General features: G+C 42.4%; 1 protein-coding gene across 1 annotated transcript; it reads right to left on the minus strand.

Moving 5' to 3' along the window:
* Positions 1–28: 28 nt before the first annotated feature.
* On the minus strand, positions 29–18,301 carry enpep (glutamyl aminopeptidase). Its single transcript, XM_056392723.1, has 20 exons — positions 17,179–18,301; positions 13,551–13,692; positions 11,797–11,931; positions 11,552–11,672; positions 10,323–10,477; positions 8,484–8,597; positions 8,270–8,404; positions 8,073–8,138; positions 7,903–7,968; positions 7,139–7,299; positions 6,011–6,093; positions 5,725–5,861; positions 5,206–5,261; positions 4,964–5,114; positions 4,363–4,436; positions 4,111–4,215; positions 3,668–3,841; positions 2,634–2,774; positions 1,260–1,341; positions 29–730 (listed from the first exon to the last, which is right to left on the minus strand). The coding sequence occupies exons 1-20, from the start codon at positions 17,805–17,807 to the stop codon at positions 584–586; spliced, it is 2,874 nt and encodes a 957-aa protein (XP_056248698.1). The 5' UTR covers positions 17,808–18,301; the 3' UTR covers positions 29–583.
* Between the last annotated feature and the right edge of the window lie 1,503 nt (positions 18,302–19,804).

Genomic DNA, 19,804 nt, shown 5'->3' on the forward strand with positions numbered 1-19,804 from the left:
GTGATCATGAGAAGTCCGACACCTAACATTCAAAATAGTTTTTATTCAGTTCGACAGAGAGTATCATACAAACATTTGTATTTGTGACAAAATAATTCAGGCTTTTTATTTTTTATATAAGTTAAAGTTTTACAAAAAAAATATTGAAGAGACTATAAATATCCTTCAGGATCAGAAATGATTGTTAGTAGAGATGAGAGATCTTCAGTGATCAATAACAACTTTCTTACCGACATGATAAGAGAACACAGTACAACAACTATCAGAGTTAATTTACATGAAACAGGAGCTCACTGTTTAATTAGTGACAGCAGTAGTAAATGACAACATGACTGTTTCTGCTGACTGGACTGAGACTGGATGTGGACTCTTGTGGATCACAGACTTGGACTTAGATCTGTTGAAGAATGAATTTAACTGATGTAAAGAACTAATAAGAGCTTCAAACAGAACCTAATCTCAGCCGTAACTCCCCGTGTACAGTACGTACTGACTGGGAGAAGACCACATGTACAGCAGCAGGGGTCTGTGATGATCTCGTTCTTCAGTTACAGAGTTCCTGTCTCCAGTCACTGCTGCTGTCTCAGACCACGTTGGCCTCCAGCCAGCCCGCGATCTCGCCCCCGTTCCTCCTGATCCACGCGATGTTGTTCCTCACCGTCTCCAGGGCCTGTTGCCGGGGCATCTGCCCAGCTCCAGCATCTGGAGTCAGGCCGAAGAAATGCTCCATCTACAAGACCAGCAGAGAGACACGTGTCACCAGAGACCTGGACCCAAACCGACAACCTCTACTGACAAAGTCAGATATTATATCTTGCTCACAGCCGTCGTTCAGTGATACCCTTTCGTTGATTCGCTTTTTGGTCTGATTTTTTATCGATTTCGGGGCGGGGCCCTTGCATAATTTGTGGAGTCCTACACAACTTGCGTAGTGAGGCTCTGAAAAACATGCTGGTGTTGCGTGGAAGTCCGTTCCCCTTAAGATAGTGTTTCCCTCCCTTTACAAGACTGTTTCCTGTAGCAGCTTCTTTATATCTTCTCTATATAAAAGTGTTTAAGTGCCAAAAATAGACTCAACTATGAACTCATTTCCTGGTTATAAAACTGGACCAGAGATTCACTTTCCTTCTAAAACACACATCTGTATCATTATAATATGAATATAGGATTTCATATTAAGTGTGCAGGTTCCTGACACACACACACACACACACACAAGCACGCACGCACACACACACACAGCAAAGGAAACAGCTGACCTTCCACAGCTGGAGCTCTGTGTTGTAGGTGGTGGTGATTCGACTGAGCAGACGACCGAGGTTCCTGTCGTTGATGGTGTACCTGTGAACAGAGGACGTTCAAACATGTTTGACCGTAGGTCGACAACTACAACACGATGCAGTTTTGATGTAAAACGAGGTGACATGGTTTTGGGTTCTAACCTCATCTGACTGAACTTCACAGTTCTGCTTTTAGTCTTATCTTATCTTCTTTATTCAGACGCATGTTTAGTCACTTTAACAGATTTCATCCTCATCAGCTGATACAGTCACATGGCGCTGTAGTCTTCCTCTAAAATACACCCTGGAATCATTTTATGACAACAAGAGGTCAGGTTTGTGACTGTGTGAGTCACAGCTAAAGCCAGAGCTGACGTAATCATGTTGTGATATTAAGTCCGTAGAACAGTTTTTGGATATTTTTAAGCTTACGGTTATATTTGCTATTTGCATCAGCTCATGGAGCTGTGAGGCCGTTTCCAGTCCACACCAGCAGAAAGGGTTTAGAAACGAGCTGGTAACACGTGGCCTGTGAAACGCCTCTGACTGTGTGACTGTGTCAGCATCAAACATCACATGGATCTATCTATCTTCAAACATTACCCTGTTGTAGATCCTGTGCTTGCTTACACTTTTATATCCTCTGGGCTTTTATTTTTGGACTTTTTTTTTTTACGCTTCACTTCCTTTTCCTGTCTGTCCACCAATCGACTGTCTCTGCCAAATGAGAAAAACGAATAGTGCATGTGATCTTGTTTTTGGTTTAGAATTTCAAAAAAACAAAAAAACATATGAATTAGTTTTTGGTTTCAAACAAAAATAGTGATGAAAGGAAAATTAAAAAATGATCAATGACCATTAAAGGTTCTGGATTCCTATTCCTATTTTACCGTCTGAATGTTCTCAGGGTCTCTCCTCTTGTTTCCAAGCAGTTTTATGGATGTTGGATGTTATCATTTCCTTGGGAAGTGTAAGTCAAACTGAATAATATCTGTGTCACCCCCCCCCCCCTTCTCCTCTCCCCCCCGGGGAGGCCTTTGGCTCTCTCTCCTGGTCTTGTCCTGCCAAACGTCTCTGTCCATTACTGACCACATCTCGTTTCTCCCTGATGATTAAAATGCTGTCCAGAACTATGACTTCAATGACCAGAGAACATAGTGAATGTTTTATTCTCCACCTCCCTCTATAACGTTAATCCATGTGTACGGGTCTGAGGTGGGGGGACCTGTGGGTGCACTGGGTTTTCACAGGACAGTTGGATTCGTGTTTCTCTATAGAAGAGCTTCAGTTGATAAACGTCTCAGCCTGTCTGTCTCTGTCAGCTGTGGGCGGAGTCTTGGTGGACTGACTGACCTGTTGACCAGATAGTCCCAGTTCAGTGTGGTCCAGTCCCAGGCCATGCTCTGTCCCAGAGGGTTTAAGGACACGTAGCGCACCACGGTGAACAGGTCCTGACTCCTCACCACGTTCTCATTCTTGGTGGCCTCCAGGAGCCTGTGGGGCAGAACACAGGTTTTTCTCTCCACATAATGAAGCTGCACCGGGTCAGACTCTACCTCACAGTGTCAATGCCTCCAGCCGAGTGCAGCGAAGTTGACCTTTGACCTTTTGGATTTAAAATGCCATCACTTCATTTTATCCTTATAGACATTTGAGTTAAATTGTGTGACAATTAGGGTATGAATTTGTGACCAAAATCGTGGTTTGTGAGGTCACACTGACCTTGACCTTGTGACCTCAGAGAAAAAAAAATATGTGTATAAAAAGAATAAAAAACTGTAACAAAAATATAATATATTAATATTATTTTACACTTTCACTGAATGAATTTTTCTGTCCTGATCATAACTACCAAAAATTCAATCTCTTTGAAGATTCTGATCCTTTAAATCCAGTTTGTTAACATAACAACATAATACCTCTGTTGTTTTTTTCCCCTAAAGACGCACAAGGGTTAAAACACAGACCTCTGTCCACAGTGAGACATCAGGGGAAAAAACAGCCACATATCATCTGTGTTGTGCAAACCATAAACCTGCATCACTGCCAGCATCCAGTGAGCAGTGGGACAAAGTGTGTGTCTGCATTTAACGTGAGCGAGCTGAAGATTTACACACGATTCAAACCATTTGAAGAAGATTTTGTAACAACAAAGCTTTCTGTTACGGTTAAACCAAGCGCAGCTTTACAAAAAAATAAATCTCTGGCATCTGCAGGTAAAAACAGGATGTCCATGTGTCCATCCACTATTGGCTCGTCTCTGGTGCCAGGTGATGTCACCGTTAGGTATACCCACTGTAGTACCGCACACGTGATCTCAGCAGGGCTAGAACGCAGTGGAAGGTTATCGGATCGGACGCTGTGTAAAGTTGAGATGTTCTGCTTACTTGTAGAGAAGGCGGACGTCCTCCACAGAAGCCAGTCCGTACAGCAGCTTGTCCTTCTCCTGAGCCAGAGGCGAGTTTTTGTACTTCTCGAACATGGTGTTCCACTTCGCCTCATTGCCGGAGTTCTTCATGCCGTACCGGTAGACCAGCAGCCTGAGGTTCACCGCCACGCTGCTGCAGGTCAGAGGGGTCAGGAGACTTTGAGGTCATGTCACCAGAGAGGACACACTTCATGTGACACAACACACAGTTGTTTTTTAAAGCATCACCAGTAAATATCAGGTCAGGATGAATCAAAGAGCAATAGTTCTTGATGTCATGTGGTTCATTCTGCTGGTTATGCACACAAATGATTAAAATACAACATATTCCAGTTGCAGGTCTGTTACTGTAGAAAACTTTATTGTCTGTGTGTGAGGAATAAAACAGCAGAGTGGCGTTACCTGAGACCTCCATCGATCCATTGGTCAAAGATACGAGAGGCTTCTTTCAGAGCCTCTTCATCCCCCATCTGACAGGCCAGACTGAGCACGGTCTCCCTCAGTAACCTGCCACACACATCCAAACCACCATCTTACATCAGCTGATAAAGTAGTGCACGGGTTAGACACATGTTCATTAACAGCAGCTCACTGATCAGACCAGGGGGAGACCTGAGAGTGGCTGGTGTAGTTGTGTGATGGTTCCTGGTGTACCTCTCTGTCTGTGTGCCAGTATCATTCCATCCAAGCTGTGTAGAGATTTGTTTCACATGATCACGGAAGAGTTTCTAGAGGAAAGAAAGAAGAATATGGTTCTTAATCAGCACAGGGAAACTACACAAAAACTCACTGATGAACTGTTTCGAGGAGTACAAGTGATTACTGGACCATATATATATGTATGTATGTGTTTCCATATATATGTATATATTTGTGTTTTGTCTGTTTGCATGTGTTTTCTTGAGTTGCAGTGTGTTGAGCGTTATCGGAAAATTAGGTGAAGAAACCGGTATCTTCACTTAGTTGTGCTGTGATTATTAAAATTCATATCGTAACTTATTATTTGTTTGTATCCAATACAGGTGTTTCCTGCTTTGAATTCTTAGTGCAATTAATATTTGCACACCATCCACAGCTGTGGTGTAATGATAGATATATATTGATTTAAACTAAAATGTTTCATAGAATGCAAAAAAAAAAAAAATAATGTGTTGATTTTGCTGAGATGGTTGGTTGAAACTTTAGATCACAAATAAATGTAATGGTGATATGATGAGACATCTTTTACACCTGGACGGATCGGCAGCCTGCTCACCTGGAACTTCTTGTAGATTGTAGCGTTGCCTGACAGCATGTCCCGGACATAGGCGATAGAGGAGGCCAGGCGGTCCCAGACAATGTAATCAGTCTCATTCTTCAGGTACATGGTGAGATTGAAGGCATTACCATAATCTATGATGTCTGCCCTGAACAGAGAGAGGAAGCAGGGTTTACAGTCTCTGTAAATGACCAGAGACGTGAAGGTTCAGACGGTGTTTCATATGAGCGAACTCTCACCTTGCAAGTGCAAAAACATCATCAATGTAGCTCGTACGATCAGCAGCGTCAAACTCCTGTTTCAGACAGAAAAGTGAGTCAAACAGAAGATGAAGTTAGCATCCAAGGTAAATGTAAATTTAAATAATAATCATTTTTTAAATAATATGCCTGTGTCTGTTAGTTTTAAACCTACAATTGATTTAATATAGGTTCAAAAGAATGAATATAAAGGTATTAAGGGTCACTGTTTTTCATAGGTTCTGGAGAATAAAGTTTAAATATCTCTAAGTTATAAAGTTATGAGGAAAAAGTTTAATATAACAAGATAATGTTATAAAATAAAGTCAGCCAAAATTCTATGTTATGTTTAGTTTTAGTTTTTTCTCATATAGATTTTTATTACAAAATGACTTTAGTCTCTAAACATTACAACTTTTTCCTTTAAATATTTGAACTTTATTCTGAAAATCCCTGTGTGTAACATTGTAAAAACAACACGACAGCAGACAACGCTCACGTCTCTGAGGACAGCTTTACCGTGTGGTTGTTCTGAAGCTGCTGACTGATGGCGGTCCACATGAGGTTGTCGTGGTTGACTCTGTAGAATCCAATGTGATCATTGTTGACTTTCAGCAGACCGTCCACAGAGGGAGAGTAGTCACTGATGACGTGCTCTGATAATCAACAGTCAATAGTTAGTGTGTGGAAATGGATATTTGAACTGGATCAAGTGTATTATTCTTTCTCCCCTGTTTAACTATTAGGTGTCATTATGAGGAGAACTTCACTGACTGGTTTAAAGGCTGATTATTGATCACATTACCTGTGCTGCTCTTGTTAAACATGGAAAACATATTCTTGTCACTTTTCACAGAGTGCCATTTCACTGGGATCATCCATTTGTACCTGTAACAGAAGCACATTCACTTTAAACATTTAAACCGTACATTTTCATTTAATTGTTCGAAGCTGCAGTTATCATCTTTCATGACTCTGCTTTGGAAAAAGTTCCGGCACTTTAGCTGCTAGATGCTATGCTATGTTCAACAGCTGGTCTCTAAAGCTGGATTTCTACTTCTGTGTCACACCCCCTCTTTGTGTGTTGTAATCTGAGTTTCTCTGTTCTTTGTTTTGGTAGCCGCTCTGGTATCGTGTGCATGTTAGTGAACCGTTGGTCCTCCCCACAGACACAGGCTCTGCCCACAGGTGAGATGGCTCAGTGCAGTATGCAGCGTTCAGGTGAGTGCAACCTTTCATAATTTCCCTCACTGAAGAAGAAACCACATTTTCATCTAAAGAGGCCTCAGACAAAGAAAGAGAGGAGACCAGAGCACAGGTGGACTGGACTGAGGGCTTTTTAAAGTCTTTACCGGCTCCATCAGTGTCATTTGTGTGGCCTAGTGGATCAGTCCAAGGCTGAATTTCTTTCCCAGTCTGACCATGGAGCAAATACTGGTCTGGTTTTACTGAGAGGGTCCAGCTGGACACAGAACAGTTATTTCTTCTCAACCATGTGTCAGTAACGTAATGGTTCATAATGTTACATATCTGTTCATTAGTGACGGCTACTTGTTGTGGTGTGAGATGCTGGTGGTCTAGTGCGACACCTAGTGGCAGTGATGATCATTTACAGGCGCACCAGATCTATGGCAACTACATGCGTAGGCTTTGAGGTTACGTTGTAGCCGGTGGAGCTTGTTGAGAGTGAAGACACGAGAAGTTAAAGAAAGACTCAGTAGTTTTCTTCTTGTCAGTAACAAATAACTGACTTCTGCTCACTGCTATGTATGAAAGAATGAACATGAACACAGCAACTTCATGCAGCTAGCCAGTATTTATCAGCCTTTAGTCTTTTTGCAGTGTTTGATGGGTAATATTACCAAAATAGAACAAATACCATCGTCATCCACTTCTACACAGCTCTGAGAATTTGTTATTTCTATCCTCTTACCCAAGAGGTGAGGGGGGCAGGTTGGCATCAGCTTGAGGATCCAGGAGGAAACGCTTCTGTCTCAGTTTGGCATTTGTCTCTGAGACAGACAGGTCCAGCACAGGATAACCCATCTGATTGGTCCATGTGTCCATCACCTCTGCAACAGGCAAGCCACTCACCTGAGCACAGAGAGGTGAAAGTGTGAAAGTTACAGACAAATGTTTTTTTCTGTCTGAGTGTGAGATTCAGATTGATCACAGAGCTGGAGTCAGGAAGTGGTTAGCCTAGCATAGCATAAGGACTAGAAAGAGGGGGAAGGAGCTAGTCTGGCTCTGTCCATCACATCTGAGGCTCACTGATTAACATTTTTTATTCCATACACAAACAGAGAAGGGGTTGTGTACTGGAACTGATGAGCCAATAACTACCCACGCTATACAGTAGGGGGAGACACTGTACAGAAGCACTAAGTGGATGGATACACTTCTGTTTATCAGGAAGTAGTTTGAGATGATGACTCCTTTTATAACCACTAATTGTTATCTCTGAGTAAAGATTGTGAATCACTGAGCTTTTCCAGGTGATGGTACGTGTATTTTTGAACTTTGGACATCTTGAGGCAAACTGTTTTTATGCTAAACTAGGCTAATCACATCCTGACTCCAGTTCTGTACTTAACACTCAGACATGACACATGACATCCATCTTCTGAGCTCACATTCATAACATCAATCTGGCCTTGCACAGAAACTGAGGATAAAACTGATAAAGCTCAAACTCACACTAGCAAGTGATGCCCAGAAGTTGGCTGTTTTGGCGTTCTTGAAGTAGTAGTCTTTCAAATATTTCTGGTGAAAGATGAAAAAGAATTAAAAACCAACAGAATCAGCCTGTAATGAACATTAATCGTTGGCAATGATCTGTCCTGAAGCTGCAGCAATGTTCGCCTTACCCGACAGCCGTCTCTGAACATGTCTTTACCCATCCAGTCCTCCAGCATCCGAAGAATGGACGCTCCCTGCAAAGAGTTGGATAATTTCCCTGATACTGTTTGTCTGTGTTTTTGTCGGTAATGAAACTGATTCGTCATGGTTTCCACAGGAATCAAGGTTTTCTGAACATTACACTGAGGTTTTCCGGCGGTCGTACCTTGCTGTATGAGATGCCATCAAACACAGAGGTGATCTCTGCTGGGGTGGACACGTTCACAATGATTGGGTGAGAGGAGAGGAGGGCGTCATCCACCATCACAGGAAGCACGTCGCTGATGATCATGATGTCTCGCTGTGGACAACAGTTAAAGAGCAATCATCAACATGACTGGTCTATTGTCAGTGTGACTGATGGTTAAACAAAGACTCACCATGCCCCACGTGGGTTCAGCTCTCTCCACACCAACGTACTCAAAGAAACTGGCAAAGCCCTCATTCAGCCAGAGGTCATCCCACCAGTCCATCGTCACTATGTTCCCAAACCACTGGAAAAAGACAATGGACATGAGCTTTAAGGGTCCAAACAAAGGAAGGTGTGTATGGAATTGAATCTATATCCTGGCAGGTTTCAATCTGGATCAGTGTCTACCATTGAAAACAGTGAGGTGCAGACCACTGTGAGCTGTGTAAATCTCTCATATTCAATTTTGTTGAGAAAAGTTGTTGATGGACTATAAACACACCAAGCACTTTATTAGGAACACCTGTAAACCTGCTTATTCAGGCATTTAATCATCAGACAATCATGTGTCAGCAGTGCATAAACTCCTGCAGATCCAGGTGAGGAGCTTCAGTTAATGAGGAAACATGGAAACATGTGACCTCAGTGACTTTGAGCTTCATGATTGTTGGTCTGAGTGTTTCTCAAACTGCTGTTCTCCTGGATTTCACTCAGTTTTTACTCAGAATGGAGCAACAACAAAAGCATCCAGTGAGCAGCAGCTCTGTGTTGATGAGAAAGGTCAGAGGTCAGAGGTCAAAGGAGAATGGTTAGACTGGTTGGAGCTGACAGAAAGACTATAGTCACTCAGATAACCATTCTTTACAGCTGTGCTGAGTAGAAAAGCTTCAGCGTGAACAACACATCCAACCTTGAGGTGGATGGACTACATTATAACCAGTTACCAGTTCAGGATGGATGGAGCTCACTGAGACCAGTTGAGTGAAGGAGCAGTAGAAACTCAGTGTGTTCCAAACATGAAACAGACTGTTATCAGTTTGATGTAGCCACGTGATGGAAAAAAAACAAATCCATCAAATCAGCTCACTGTTCTTTTAACAATGCTTTTATCTTTATCTCACACAGAGAGTTCAGAGTTCCCAACTGTAAATGTTTAAAATCCCTAATGTGTTATTGTTCAAGCTTTTTATGATGCATGATGGGAACAAATCTTTCCAGCATTTCAGCTGTTTCACGGTGATGACAGATAAGATGTCATGAGGCAGTCAATAAAGTTTTATGAACTATTCAAAGATACAGCAGTGAGGGATCAGTGGTGGTTCATTTTGAGTTCAACACTGTATAAACACAGCACCAGGTTTACCAGTGTATGTTATTGAAGCTTGTTTGGATAGATGGACTAAATTCCTAATTCTTACAAGTCCCACAAATATTTAAATAAACGTCATACAACAAAGTTTGTGATTATTTGTATAAATATTATGAATTATAAAATATCAATAATGTTTTTATTGAAAAGATCTTTAAAAACATAACAAACATTTAAAATTCCTGCTTGAATTAAAGCCTCTGTGATAAACCAGAGTGGAGACTGTGGAGCTTCCTACATGTTTCCTCTGCTCTCAGTTCAGTCCTGAATGTTTGAACGTTATTTGAAATAAAAAGTGCTGTGGGAATGTATCATTTGGCCTCTATATTTTTAAGTTGTCAGATGTGGGCAGCCAACATTTTTGAGATTTTCAAGTGGGCCATGAGTTGGAAAAGGTCGGCAACCACTGTAGTAAATGCTTGGACATGAAATATAGTGAAAAAGAAGTATAAAGCAGGATACAATAGAAATACTCAAGTTTAAGTACTTAAAAAAAGTACACCATTTGTGTAATCTTTTAGACATATGCAGAATAGCAAAGTGAAAAACATGTCCAGTGTGTAAAGTCTTGGATTCCACTTCTAGATTCCGACACGTGCAACATGTGGTTCCATTACACAAATAAAACAAAGTTAGTAATAAGTAACTAGACAGTGGTACCTGGTGAACCAGCTCGTGGGCAATAACACTGGCCACTCGCTGCTTGTTGTAGGAGGAAGACTGGCTCTCATCATACAGCAGGTTGGTCTCTCTGTAGGTGATCAGGCCCCAGTTCTCCATGGCACCGGTCCCAAAGTCAGGGATGGCTATCTTATCTGGATTGAGACAACACAGAGATCCCGCAGAAGTAAGACCTTATCATGTTTTTTATGGCGTCACTGCATTATGTTACTGTGAGATATTATCTTGACATATACCAGCAATATAGCTGAAGATTAAGATCAACTGAGTAGATTACCATGAACTTTACTGATCAACAGTACCCATGAGTGTTTATATGTACTGAAGTTTTCATGCACAGAGGAACTGATAAACAGCTTGTTTTCAGTGGAACTAGCTTTAAGATGCTTTTGCTTTCATTAGGACAATTACTACAGGACATTTCCATGTAGTCCTTATCTTGGGAGGTCAATACTGCGAAACTTCAGTACTGTGAAAAATTATAAAGACCCACTGGGTCTGGCTTCACACTGACATTAAACTGCACATGGATGTCCTCACTCCAACTGGTTTCATAAATTATTCTCTGGGCTGTGAACGAATGATTCATGCGTTTACAGTAACTGAGGCTTTATGAGAATGAAATGGTTGTATTCTTTCACCTTTATTGCTTGCCTTATCACCATAATCACTTGCTCAGCATCATGATCCCATCACTGTCCACAAACAACCATACAGTACATCTCTGTATGCTGATGACTGTTTGATATATGTTGGAAGGCTTTGGACTGTCTGATTTAAATCTCTGGAATAAGTGAGGGTTATTACCTCTACATGAGGTTGTAAATAACTTGTAAACGTGCCTGATATTCCAACAAATATACAAACAAATATATGTTACTTATTTTACATTGATGGGTGTAAATAAACAATTCTGTTCAGTCCCATAATTCTAAAATCAGTGCTGTACCCAGGTGCATTATTCTGTTTTTGAGTATTTTATCAGCACAGATGGGCTATGATGCACTGTCTGACATCCACATTTATTTGGAATAGTCAACACTCTAGAATAAAACTGAAGCCACTAAGGGGCGCTAGCAGGAACTGTTAGACTTGTCATTCTTATTAGGAACACACTGTGACCCCAGAAACAAAGCATGTATCTCACTATGATCACTGTGTAGTGATAAGAGGTTTCCATTAACATGAAGCAGTTTATCTAAACTTACCCAGTTTTTGGATGGAGTACGTCATGTTGAAGTATTCCTCAAAGTAATCAAAGATGACCTTGGTGGTGTCGGCTGCATACTTTGCTGTTTTCAGCTGACTGGGCTGAGCATAAATCCTCAGCTGTGACAGCAGAGGAAGACAAAACACACAGGTGTGAGTGTGTGTATCAGGATGTGCCTGACAGTTTACATCTATCAGTTTCATTTGAACAGTGCTTTATTGTAGCACATGATGGTGAACTTACAGGAATTCCTCGAGCAGATTTTCTTTCCACGTGTTTAAACTGGTGCACTGCGAAACACACCAGATAGGTGCTCATTGGGATGGACTTCTCGAAGGATGTCTTCAGTTTGTTGTCAGCCAGATTTTGAGGGGTGCCCTGTAGAGGCGGAGCAAAAGGCTAATGGGTTACTGTGGGTGTCACTCAGCCTGTAGAGGGTGGAACCCCCGAGCCCCAAAACAGAGGCACAAGATTGATCTTTCTGCTGTTTGGTATTCACAGTGTTCACTCCGAGCCTGGCTTCCTCTGTCTTTGGTTTTTGTTCAGCTCAACCATGGAAATACTCACTCCACCTCCAGCAGCCAACAGGAGGCCAACAGGATTATGAACAGTTTTACTAGCAAGTATCTCAGTACATCAAGGAACTCAAAGCAGTCATTATTAGTAGTTATTCGTGGATTGTGACTTTTGACGATTTTTCACATGGCTCTTCTCCCCAGTCAAAATGACTTGAATTAACTCAATAAAAAAAAGTAAAATAACTGAGGCAAAATTAAAAAAACAAAACAAGGCTGCTGTGATAGACTATTTCCATGACAGACAGGTTTCAGTAACTGTAACTCTATTCTGATTCCCAACCCTCCACCAGGGGGAAGGTTTTGCAAGTGGGCCAACTTAGATTTGCACAACAAAAATATAATTAAAAAAAATACATGAATTAAAAATATGAATAATGTTTTTAAATACTAAAGATTAAAGATGTTTTCATTGTTTTTTTCCTCTTGTATTAAGGTCTATCACTGTGATTAGCCAATGATAGGAACTTTTATGTTGTCGGACCACATGGTATACTTGTTTGCTATCTCAGTCTGAATTTGTTCTAAAACATTTCATCCATGACAAGGGAGGGAGGAGGATATTTATTTTGGAGGATCAAAATAGATAGTTGGTTAGCAACATCAAGAGTTAAAAAGCAAGAGTCAAGAGATAGATGGTGAATCGAAAAGTGATCTGTCCTGTCAAACAAAAAAGAAAAATTGAGCCTTCTACATGTTTCTCCTGCTTTCAGCTCAGATCTGAAGGTCATCATTAATGTTCGTATTGTTACGGGGTCAGATGTAAGATGCCAAAATGTTAGAGATTTTCAAGTGGGCCATGAGCTGGAAAAGGTTGAGAACCACTGATCTCAACTGATCAGAGTTAAAAGTAGAAACCTGTAAAATCATCTAAAACATACACACGATCACCTCATCACAGATAGCAAAATGAAACTTCTGGCCCAACATATGCCTGGGTCATTAACCCGAGTCTGGCCCATACACTTCCACATCTGGGCAGAGTCTGGTTGTTATCCTGTGGTAATGACTGACAGCTGGAAGATTTTCTGTGTGCATGCCAGAAGTGGTCCAGATGTAAAAGTAGCATCTGACAATATGGGCCAGATTTGGGCCATGGAACTGGCATGACACTGGGCCAGAAGAAAAACAAACATGCGGCCCAAGTATGGACCAGATTTATTTTGCTCTCTTGGATACATGATACGATGCTGAAAGTCTATCCCATTCATGTTACATGTAGAAGACCCAAACAGCAGCATTGTTCTTGTGTTGTCTGTTTCAGTACAGTGTTATAAATGTAATAGACTTAGAGGCTAATTCAGATGTGTTATTGTGGTTGACTTTGACAGGACAGAAGGATTTTGTGAATGAGGAAAAATTCAGTGCTGTCCTGGGTGATGCTGCTGGACAGATGTTTATCACTGTTGACTTGAGTCTTACCTCGACTGGCATGTTGGACAGAGCCTCATAATGAGCATCATGAACAATGGAGACCTTGAACGTGGCCTTCTTGTTGGGCTCATCGAAGCAGGGGAACGACTTGCGGGCATCTGTTGGCTCATGATCAGTTGCAGCAATTTTTCTGGAGGTCAGAAGCAAATTATTATTCCACCTGGAAGTGTTTGACACCAAGAGCTTTACATTAGACAGTGTGGACTGTTAAAATAAGGTGGGTGATGTGTGTGTTGAGTCATTTTTAACAATTTTGCTCTTGAAGATTTGAAAAGTGGTTTGAATTTATGTGGAAAACAGAAAATCTACTGTACGTCTCTGCTTCACATGGTCTGATGAAGACCACTGGGATTGATTTATTAAATTTCTGTTTTCAAGGTCAATTATGAATTAATCTTCATTACTTTCTCATTTCTTGTTCTGAAAATGTTGGTTTTGTGGGACATAGAGAATAAAAACACACTTAACAGCTATTAGAAAGATTTATTGATATGTTGAATGAGAGTTGATGTTTCTGTTTCTGTTCTTGTTAATGCTGTTTCACAAAAATAAACACTGACAAGTTTAAAGAAAAAAACATTAGACAGCTTACCCCCAGGCTAACTCAACCATGGTAACAATCAATGACACCTGTGCTGACCACTAGCACGAACAAAACCTTGGAAGGAATGGCTCATAATTTGTGGTTTGCTAACATTGTTATGGAGAGAGCAGAGAAGAGAAAGCATTTTTTTTTTATATCAGATTTTTCTTTTTATTGTTTCACTCTTCACTGAATTTCCAAAGGAAAACGTCCTTGTAACTGTCGAATTCTTCGAATAGACAAACATTTTCTGCTGGGGTAAATGGAGCTCAGTGGTTGGATTCGGTTGGCCATTTAATTTACCCAGAATTCATTGTACCACAGTCCGGCTTAAGATAGTCAAGAACTAAACTCAGCCTAGTCAGCTTAGTCGGACTTCAGATAGATGCCTATATTCACTTGTTGCACAAAGCAGTTCAGTGCTTGACTATCTTAAGCTGTACAATGAATTCTGGGTAAATTAAGACTTCTTTCAAAATGAAAAAAATGGCTGAACTGCATCAAACCGCTCACCTCTGTTTACCCCAGCAGAAAATGTTCGTCTTATGGAAGAATTCAAGTTACAAGGGCATTTAACTGGAAGAGTGAAACAGTAAAAAGAAAAATGGGTAAGGTTTCCAATGTTTGTGGCTTAAAATGAGTCAGTGTTTATTTTGGGGAAACATTATACTGAGCTGTACTGTGAGCCAAACTAAGACTGGACCGACACTACAGACCAGTCTAAAATATCTTTGTGAACCAGCCCCTGGTCTGGTCTGGTCTGGTCTGGTCTGGTCTGGTCTGGTCTAGACCCCCTACCAGAATGAGCAGCTTCAGCCTGATCTTGTCTTTGATGACAGTATATGTGGGCTTGTTCTATCCTTCAGAGAGGGAACACTTGTGGGAATAAACCTTTAGACACCAACAGTTCTGAAACGTGCTGTTTGTGAGGCGCTGCCAGGCTGAACAAACACCATCATTAACTGAGATCAGTGCATAGTGAGTTATTAACAGTTCATTACATAAACATCTGACTCAGTGTTGTGCATGATATTACTGCTCTGTTACTTTGTTTTCTGACAGCCTGATGACTGTGTCTCCGTCTGCAGCTGCTGTAGGATTGTAGCTGCAGTCGGACTATTAACAAACAGACTATAGGAAATACACATCACACTGATCCACTTCACAATCACTCACTGGTTCCAGCCCCCACTGTCCTCGACTGTCCAGACCCTCACCACTCAACATACAGTGATTTCTTATAATATATAATATGCTTATTTACATTTAATCCAAACCTCCATCTTTACCAAACCTTTACGTCTCATTTCAAAGGCTCGACAAACGTGTCCTCCTTTTCCCGAGCAATGAAGGCTCCAACAGGTTGATCCTTCATAGCCCAACCTTTCCCAAGATTCTTTGCCCGCCACTAATGAATATAGTATGGCACCAAACAACACGACAGAGAGCCTGAGGATTACACTGTTAAATGTAAGTATTGTTTTCAGCTCAGTTCAACAGTTAACGGTACAACTATTAAATTTTAGCTAGCTAGCTACCTGGAGCTGTAGCACTTAAGCGCCGCTCGGTTGTCCACAACCGATGTTACAGAAAAGGCTGTAAAAGTTCAAAATTTGACATCTTACCAAGATTGTGTCAATTTCATAGATCATTTTTACTTAACTGTATGAATATAAATGGGAGAGGGAGAATGACGGCCACTGGGGCAATCAAGGTGTAAAGCACGCACATACAAAGGTACTGTCACGGGTGCTGGATCAAAAAGATTCAGCTAATATCTCCATTTTGCCACCATGTAAGTAAAGTCACAGTTAAATTAAACCTCACAACCAGTAGATGTAGCAACACCCTTTTTTTGTTATGTTGTTTGTAGTGCTGTCACACGGAAGCCAGCCATGATTGTCACATAGTCACAATCCAAAATATTGTATCCAAGTAAAATATTTTTCTGGGATTTTGTTTTCTGTCCTGTATCTTTCCCAATCTCCCTATATTTGCATCCCAGTGTTAACATTGTTGGTTCTCTTGTTTTCTCTCCGTAAGGACAAGTCTTGAGAAAATGTGCCTGCTGGGGATGATGACTCGTGATTCAAATTATTTGTTTTAATCATACAGGTTAATAAACACACTTTTGCTGAAATCAGTTTTGCTGCTGTTGTTTGTCACTGCCATGTTTGGTTTCCTCTGTGTTAGGATTGTAAGTTTTCCAGGGTCAGGAGAGGGAGTGAGCGGGAACCCCACCACTGCTACTTGGCCTTGGTTTCTCCTAATGGATGAGGTGTTGGGACAGAGTCATTTCATCACACCCCCTGTCCTGATTGCCTCCATCCCTGAGGACACACCAGGGCCAAGTGCAGCAGTGGAGGAGGAGGAGGAGGAGGAGGAGGAGGAAGATGAGGAGGGGGAAGAGACTGAGGAGAAACCAGTCAGGAGCAGCAGAAAGAAAGAGAAAGAGAGATGATGAGCTGTTACAGCTCATCACAGAGGACATGAGGCTGCAGAGAGAGGCAGAGGAGAGGATGAACAGACTGTTCTCTCTACTTGAGAGACTGGCTGAAAAATGAATTGAAATAATTGAAATATCAAATAAAGTTTGCAATGAAGACGGTACAACCACAACCTAAGCGGTCAAGGTTGCTAGGCGACAGGAGTGGGGGCTGTGTGACACAACAGTATGGCTGGGAACAGTTGGTGACGTAAAGAGGGAATTCTCCGTAGGCCAGACTGTCTCATTTCTATGACAGCTACAAAGGCTACGAGGGCCAAGACTTCGAAGGATGCGGCCCCTGAAGTGGGACACAGCTTAGATGTGAACATGAACCTGGACTCTGGATGTGAACCTGGACCCTGGATGTGAACCTGGACTCTGGATGTGAACCTGGACCCTGGATGTGAACCTGGACTCTAGATGTGAACCTGGACCCTGGATGTGAACCTGGACTCTAGATGTGAGCCTGGACTCTGGGTGTGAACCTGAGCTATCTTTTCTCTTTGTTCTGTGAACATGTGTGTTGTGTGTGTGTTGTCACTTACTTAGTGGTCCCCTCCTCGTTGTAGATGACCCTGTAGAACCCCACCACGGAGCCGTTGAGCCAGCCCTGGAAGTCCAGGCTCAGCACGTACTGCTCCCCTGGTCCGGTGACGGGCAGCTCCTCTGCGGCCTCCGCCACCACGTACTGCTGAGGTTTGTATTCAAAGCAGCTCTTCACTGGGATCTCCTTCTGCCCCCCCTGGCCATTCAGCATCTTCAGTCTGGGGATGGCGCTGACAAACGTCTCCCTGATGTGGAGCCACAGATGGCGGGTGGGCTTGTTGACCTCTAAGTGGATGTCCACAGTGCCAGTGTAGGTGTCGTCGACCAGGTCCGGCTCCAGGAGCAGGTCATAGTGGACTGGCTTCACATAGTTGGGCAGACGGAAATTCTTCCAGTCCCCGCTGGAGTCGGTGGAAGGCGTGCAAGGCCCTCTGCCAGGCGGAGGGGGCTGGGGAGGCTCTGCTGTGGGGGGCGGGATGGAGGGGGTGGTGGTGTCTGGCTTGGAGAGGCCCACCCCGAGGCCCACCGCCAAAGAGCACACCACCACCGTCACACATATGATGACTACATGCTTACCACGGACGCAGTAGCGCTTCTGTTGCTTCTCCATGTCCATGCTGTCCACCATGGTGACTTCAGAACCTGAACTCTCACTGGACTGAGACACAGCTGTAGTCAGGTAAAAGGTCCTGAAGCTGACCTGGAGTCAGAGCTGTAGGCGGTGGCTCCCACAGTATTTGTATTCACTGTGTGAGCTGATCCACAGTCTCTGGTGCTGTGGGGTGGAGATAAGGAGGAGGAGGAGAAGTGAGGAGAGGAAATCGGTCAGACAGTGTAGAGAATTTCAAAGAGTGAGGGAGAGATTTATTCTGTGCTCAGAGTTAACACGCCTCCTCCTGTTAAACATCTACAATCTGTCTGTAAATCAACAGCTTTCAACTTTAACTGTGTGTGTGTGTGTGTGTGTGTGTGTGTGTGTGTGTGTGTGTGTGTGTGTGTGTGTGTGTGAGTGAGTGTTTGTGGTTTAAAACTGCTGCATGTTCTCTGTGTGTGTGCACGTAAACACAACATGTAACTTTAGAAAGAAGTGAACCTTTCTGTGTGTGTTTGGTTTGAATCCATCTGAGTGATATAAATGTAAAGTGAACTGGATGCAGTGGAATCTGTCCTGCTGACACGGGGGTTGGGGGGGGGGGGGGGGTTGGTGGGGGTCTACATGACTGTAGCTGCTATGGCATTTGCTCTTTGGTCAACAGTGATTGCAACAGAGAGACGTGTGAACAGAAAAGCAAAACAATGGCTGTGTTGTGCTGCACCACACTAACAGGATTAACAGAGAGAAATATTCATTTCTCCTCTTGTTCCAGTAGCAGCAGGACTGAGGATGATGATGATGGTTGGTCCTAATGAAAATATTTAAACCTATTAGCAAGCTGATCATGAAAGTATGTGTTCATGATCCCCAGAGGAAAATCATTTTGTTGCCCCTTGATCTTTCATCTAGCCGACCATTAACATCTAACAGAGAGGCTGCCATGAAGTTTACTGAGCCCACTGATGCTCCCCAGAGGATGAACCTTTAACATGTTGGACATACAGAGGAAGAGTTAGACAGTGTTAGAACTTAAATGGACATGAAACTCAATCAATTATCAGCATGTACGATGAAAAACTTTGTTAAACTGTGTCAAAGACACCAGACTGTGTTCAAAAACCATAAAACAAATCAACTACAACTCCCAAGGTGCATTTCAGTAAGAATCTTGCAATCACAGAGGTTAAAATTTGAATTTATACCTTGTTCAGACCCAAAGCAACATGAACGTCAAAGTGACAGGAAGTCATTCATTTTCTGTCAGCCGGCGTCTCCTGGGGTCGAGCAGCCGCAGCCTGTCAGTGGCGTTTCTTCGGCGGTGTGGCCGTCCAGGTGACTTTGTGGTAATGAGCCGATTGGTTTGGCTTTTGGAACGTAGAGGTGCTCTGCTCTAGAGAACACTAAAGAAAACAACTGTGTAAACTTTTGTGCCCGTCAAACTTTTGTTCTGAAGCACAATGGAAAAGATAATACAATGTGTCCCTGTTTGTTTACAGAGACTACAAAGACCACCTTGTGTTGTCTGCCTCCACCACTCAAACTAATTTCAGATTACATGTTTACCCAGAGTTATATAAAATATGAACCATTTGTGTGGAATTCTGTAATAATTTCTGTGTGAGTCTTGAGTAATGACTCAAAAGTGTTACGTGAGGTCACACTGACCCTTGACCTTTGATGCATTTGTCGCATAAAATTGATGCCTGGACTAAGGTGTCTGACACCGTAGGTGTTCCAGGGGAGTTGGTGAAGTGTAGCTTGTGATATATTTGGTGAAAATAGGAGGGAGTTGCTAACTAGCGCCATAGCATGCAAAACAGTGTAGCTTGACAATGTGATGCCTATCAGGCAGTAACGTTAACATCTTTAACTTATACACTACCTGTGGTCAGCTGGAACAAAGATACCGTTAACGTGTCTAACAAAGCTCTCTGTTTCATCCACGTCAGAGCGTTCACCAACCTCAACAGCGTCCTTGGCAGCCAGAGTGAATTTTTTACCTCTCAACGCTTTCAGTCTGAACGTATGGT

The sequence above is a fragment of the Seriola aureovittata genome, chromosome 13 (assembly GCF_021018895.1).
Source record: "Seriola aureovittata isolate HTS-2021-v1 ecotype China chromosome 13, ASM2101889v1, whole genome shotgun sequence".
In the NCBI taxonomy this organism is placed as follows: domain Eukaryota; kingdom Metazoa; phylum Chordata; class Actinopteri; order Carangiformes; family Carangidae; genus Seriola; species Seriola aureovittata.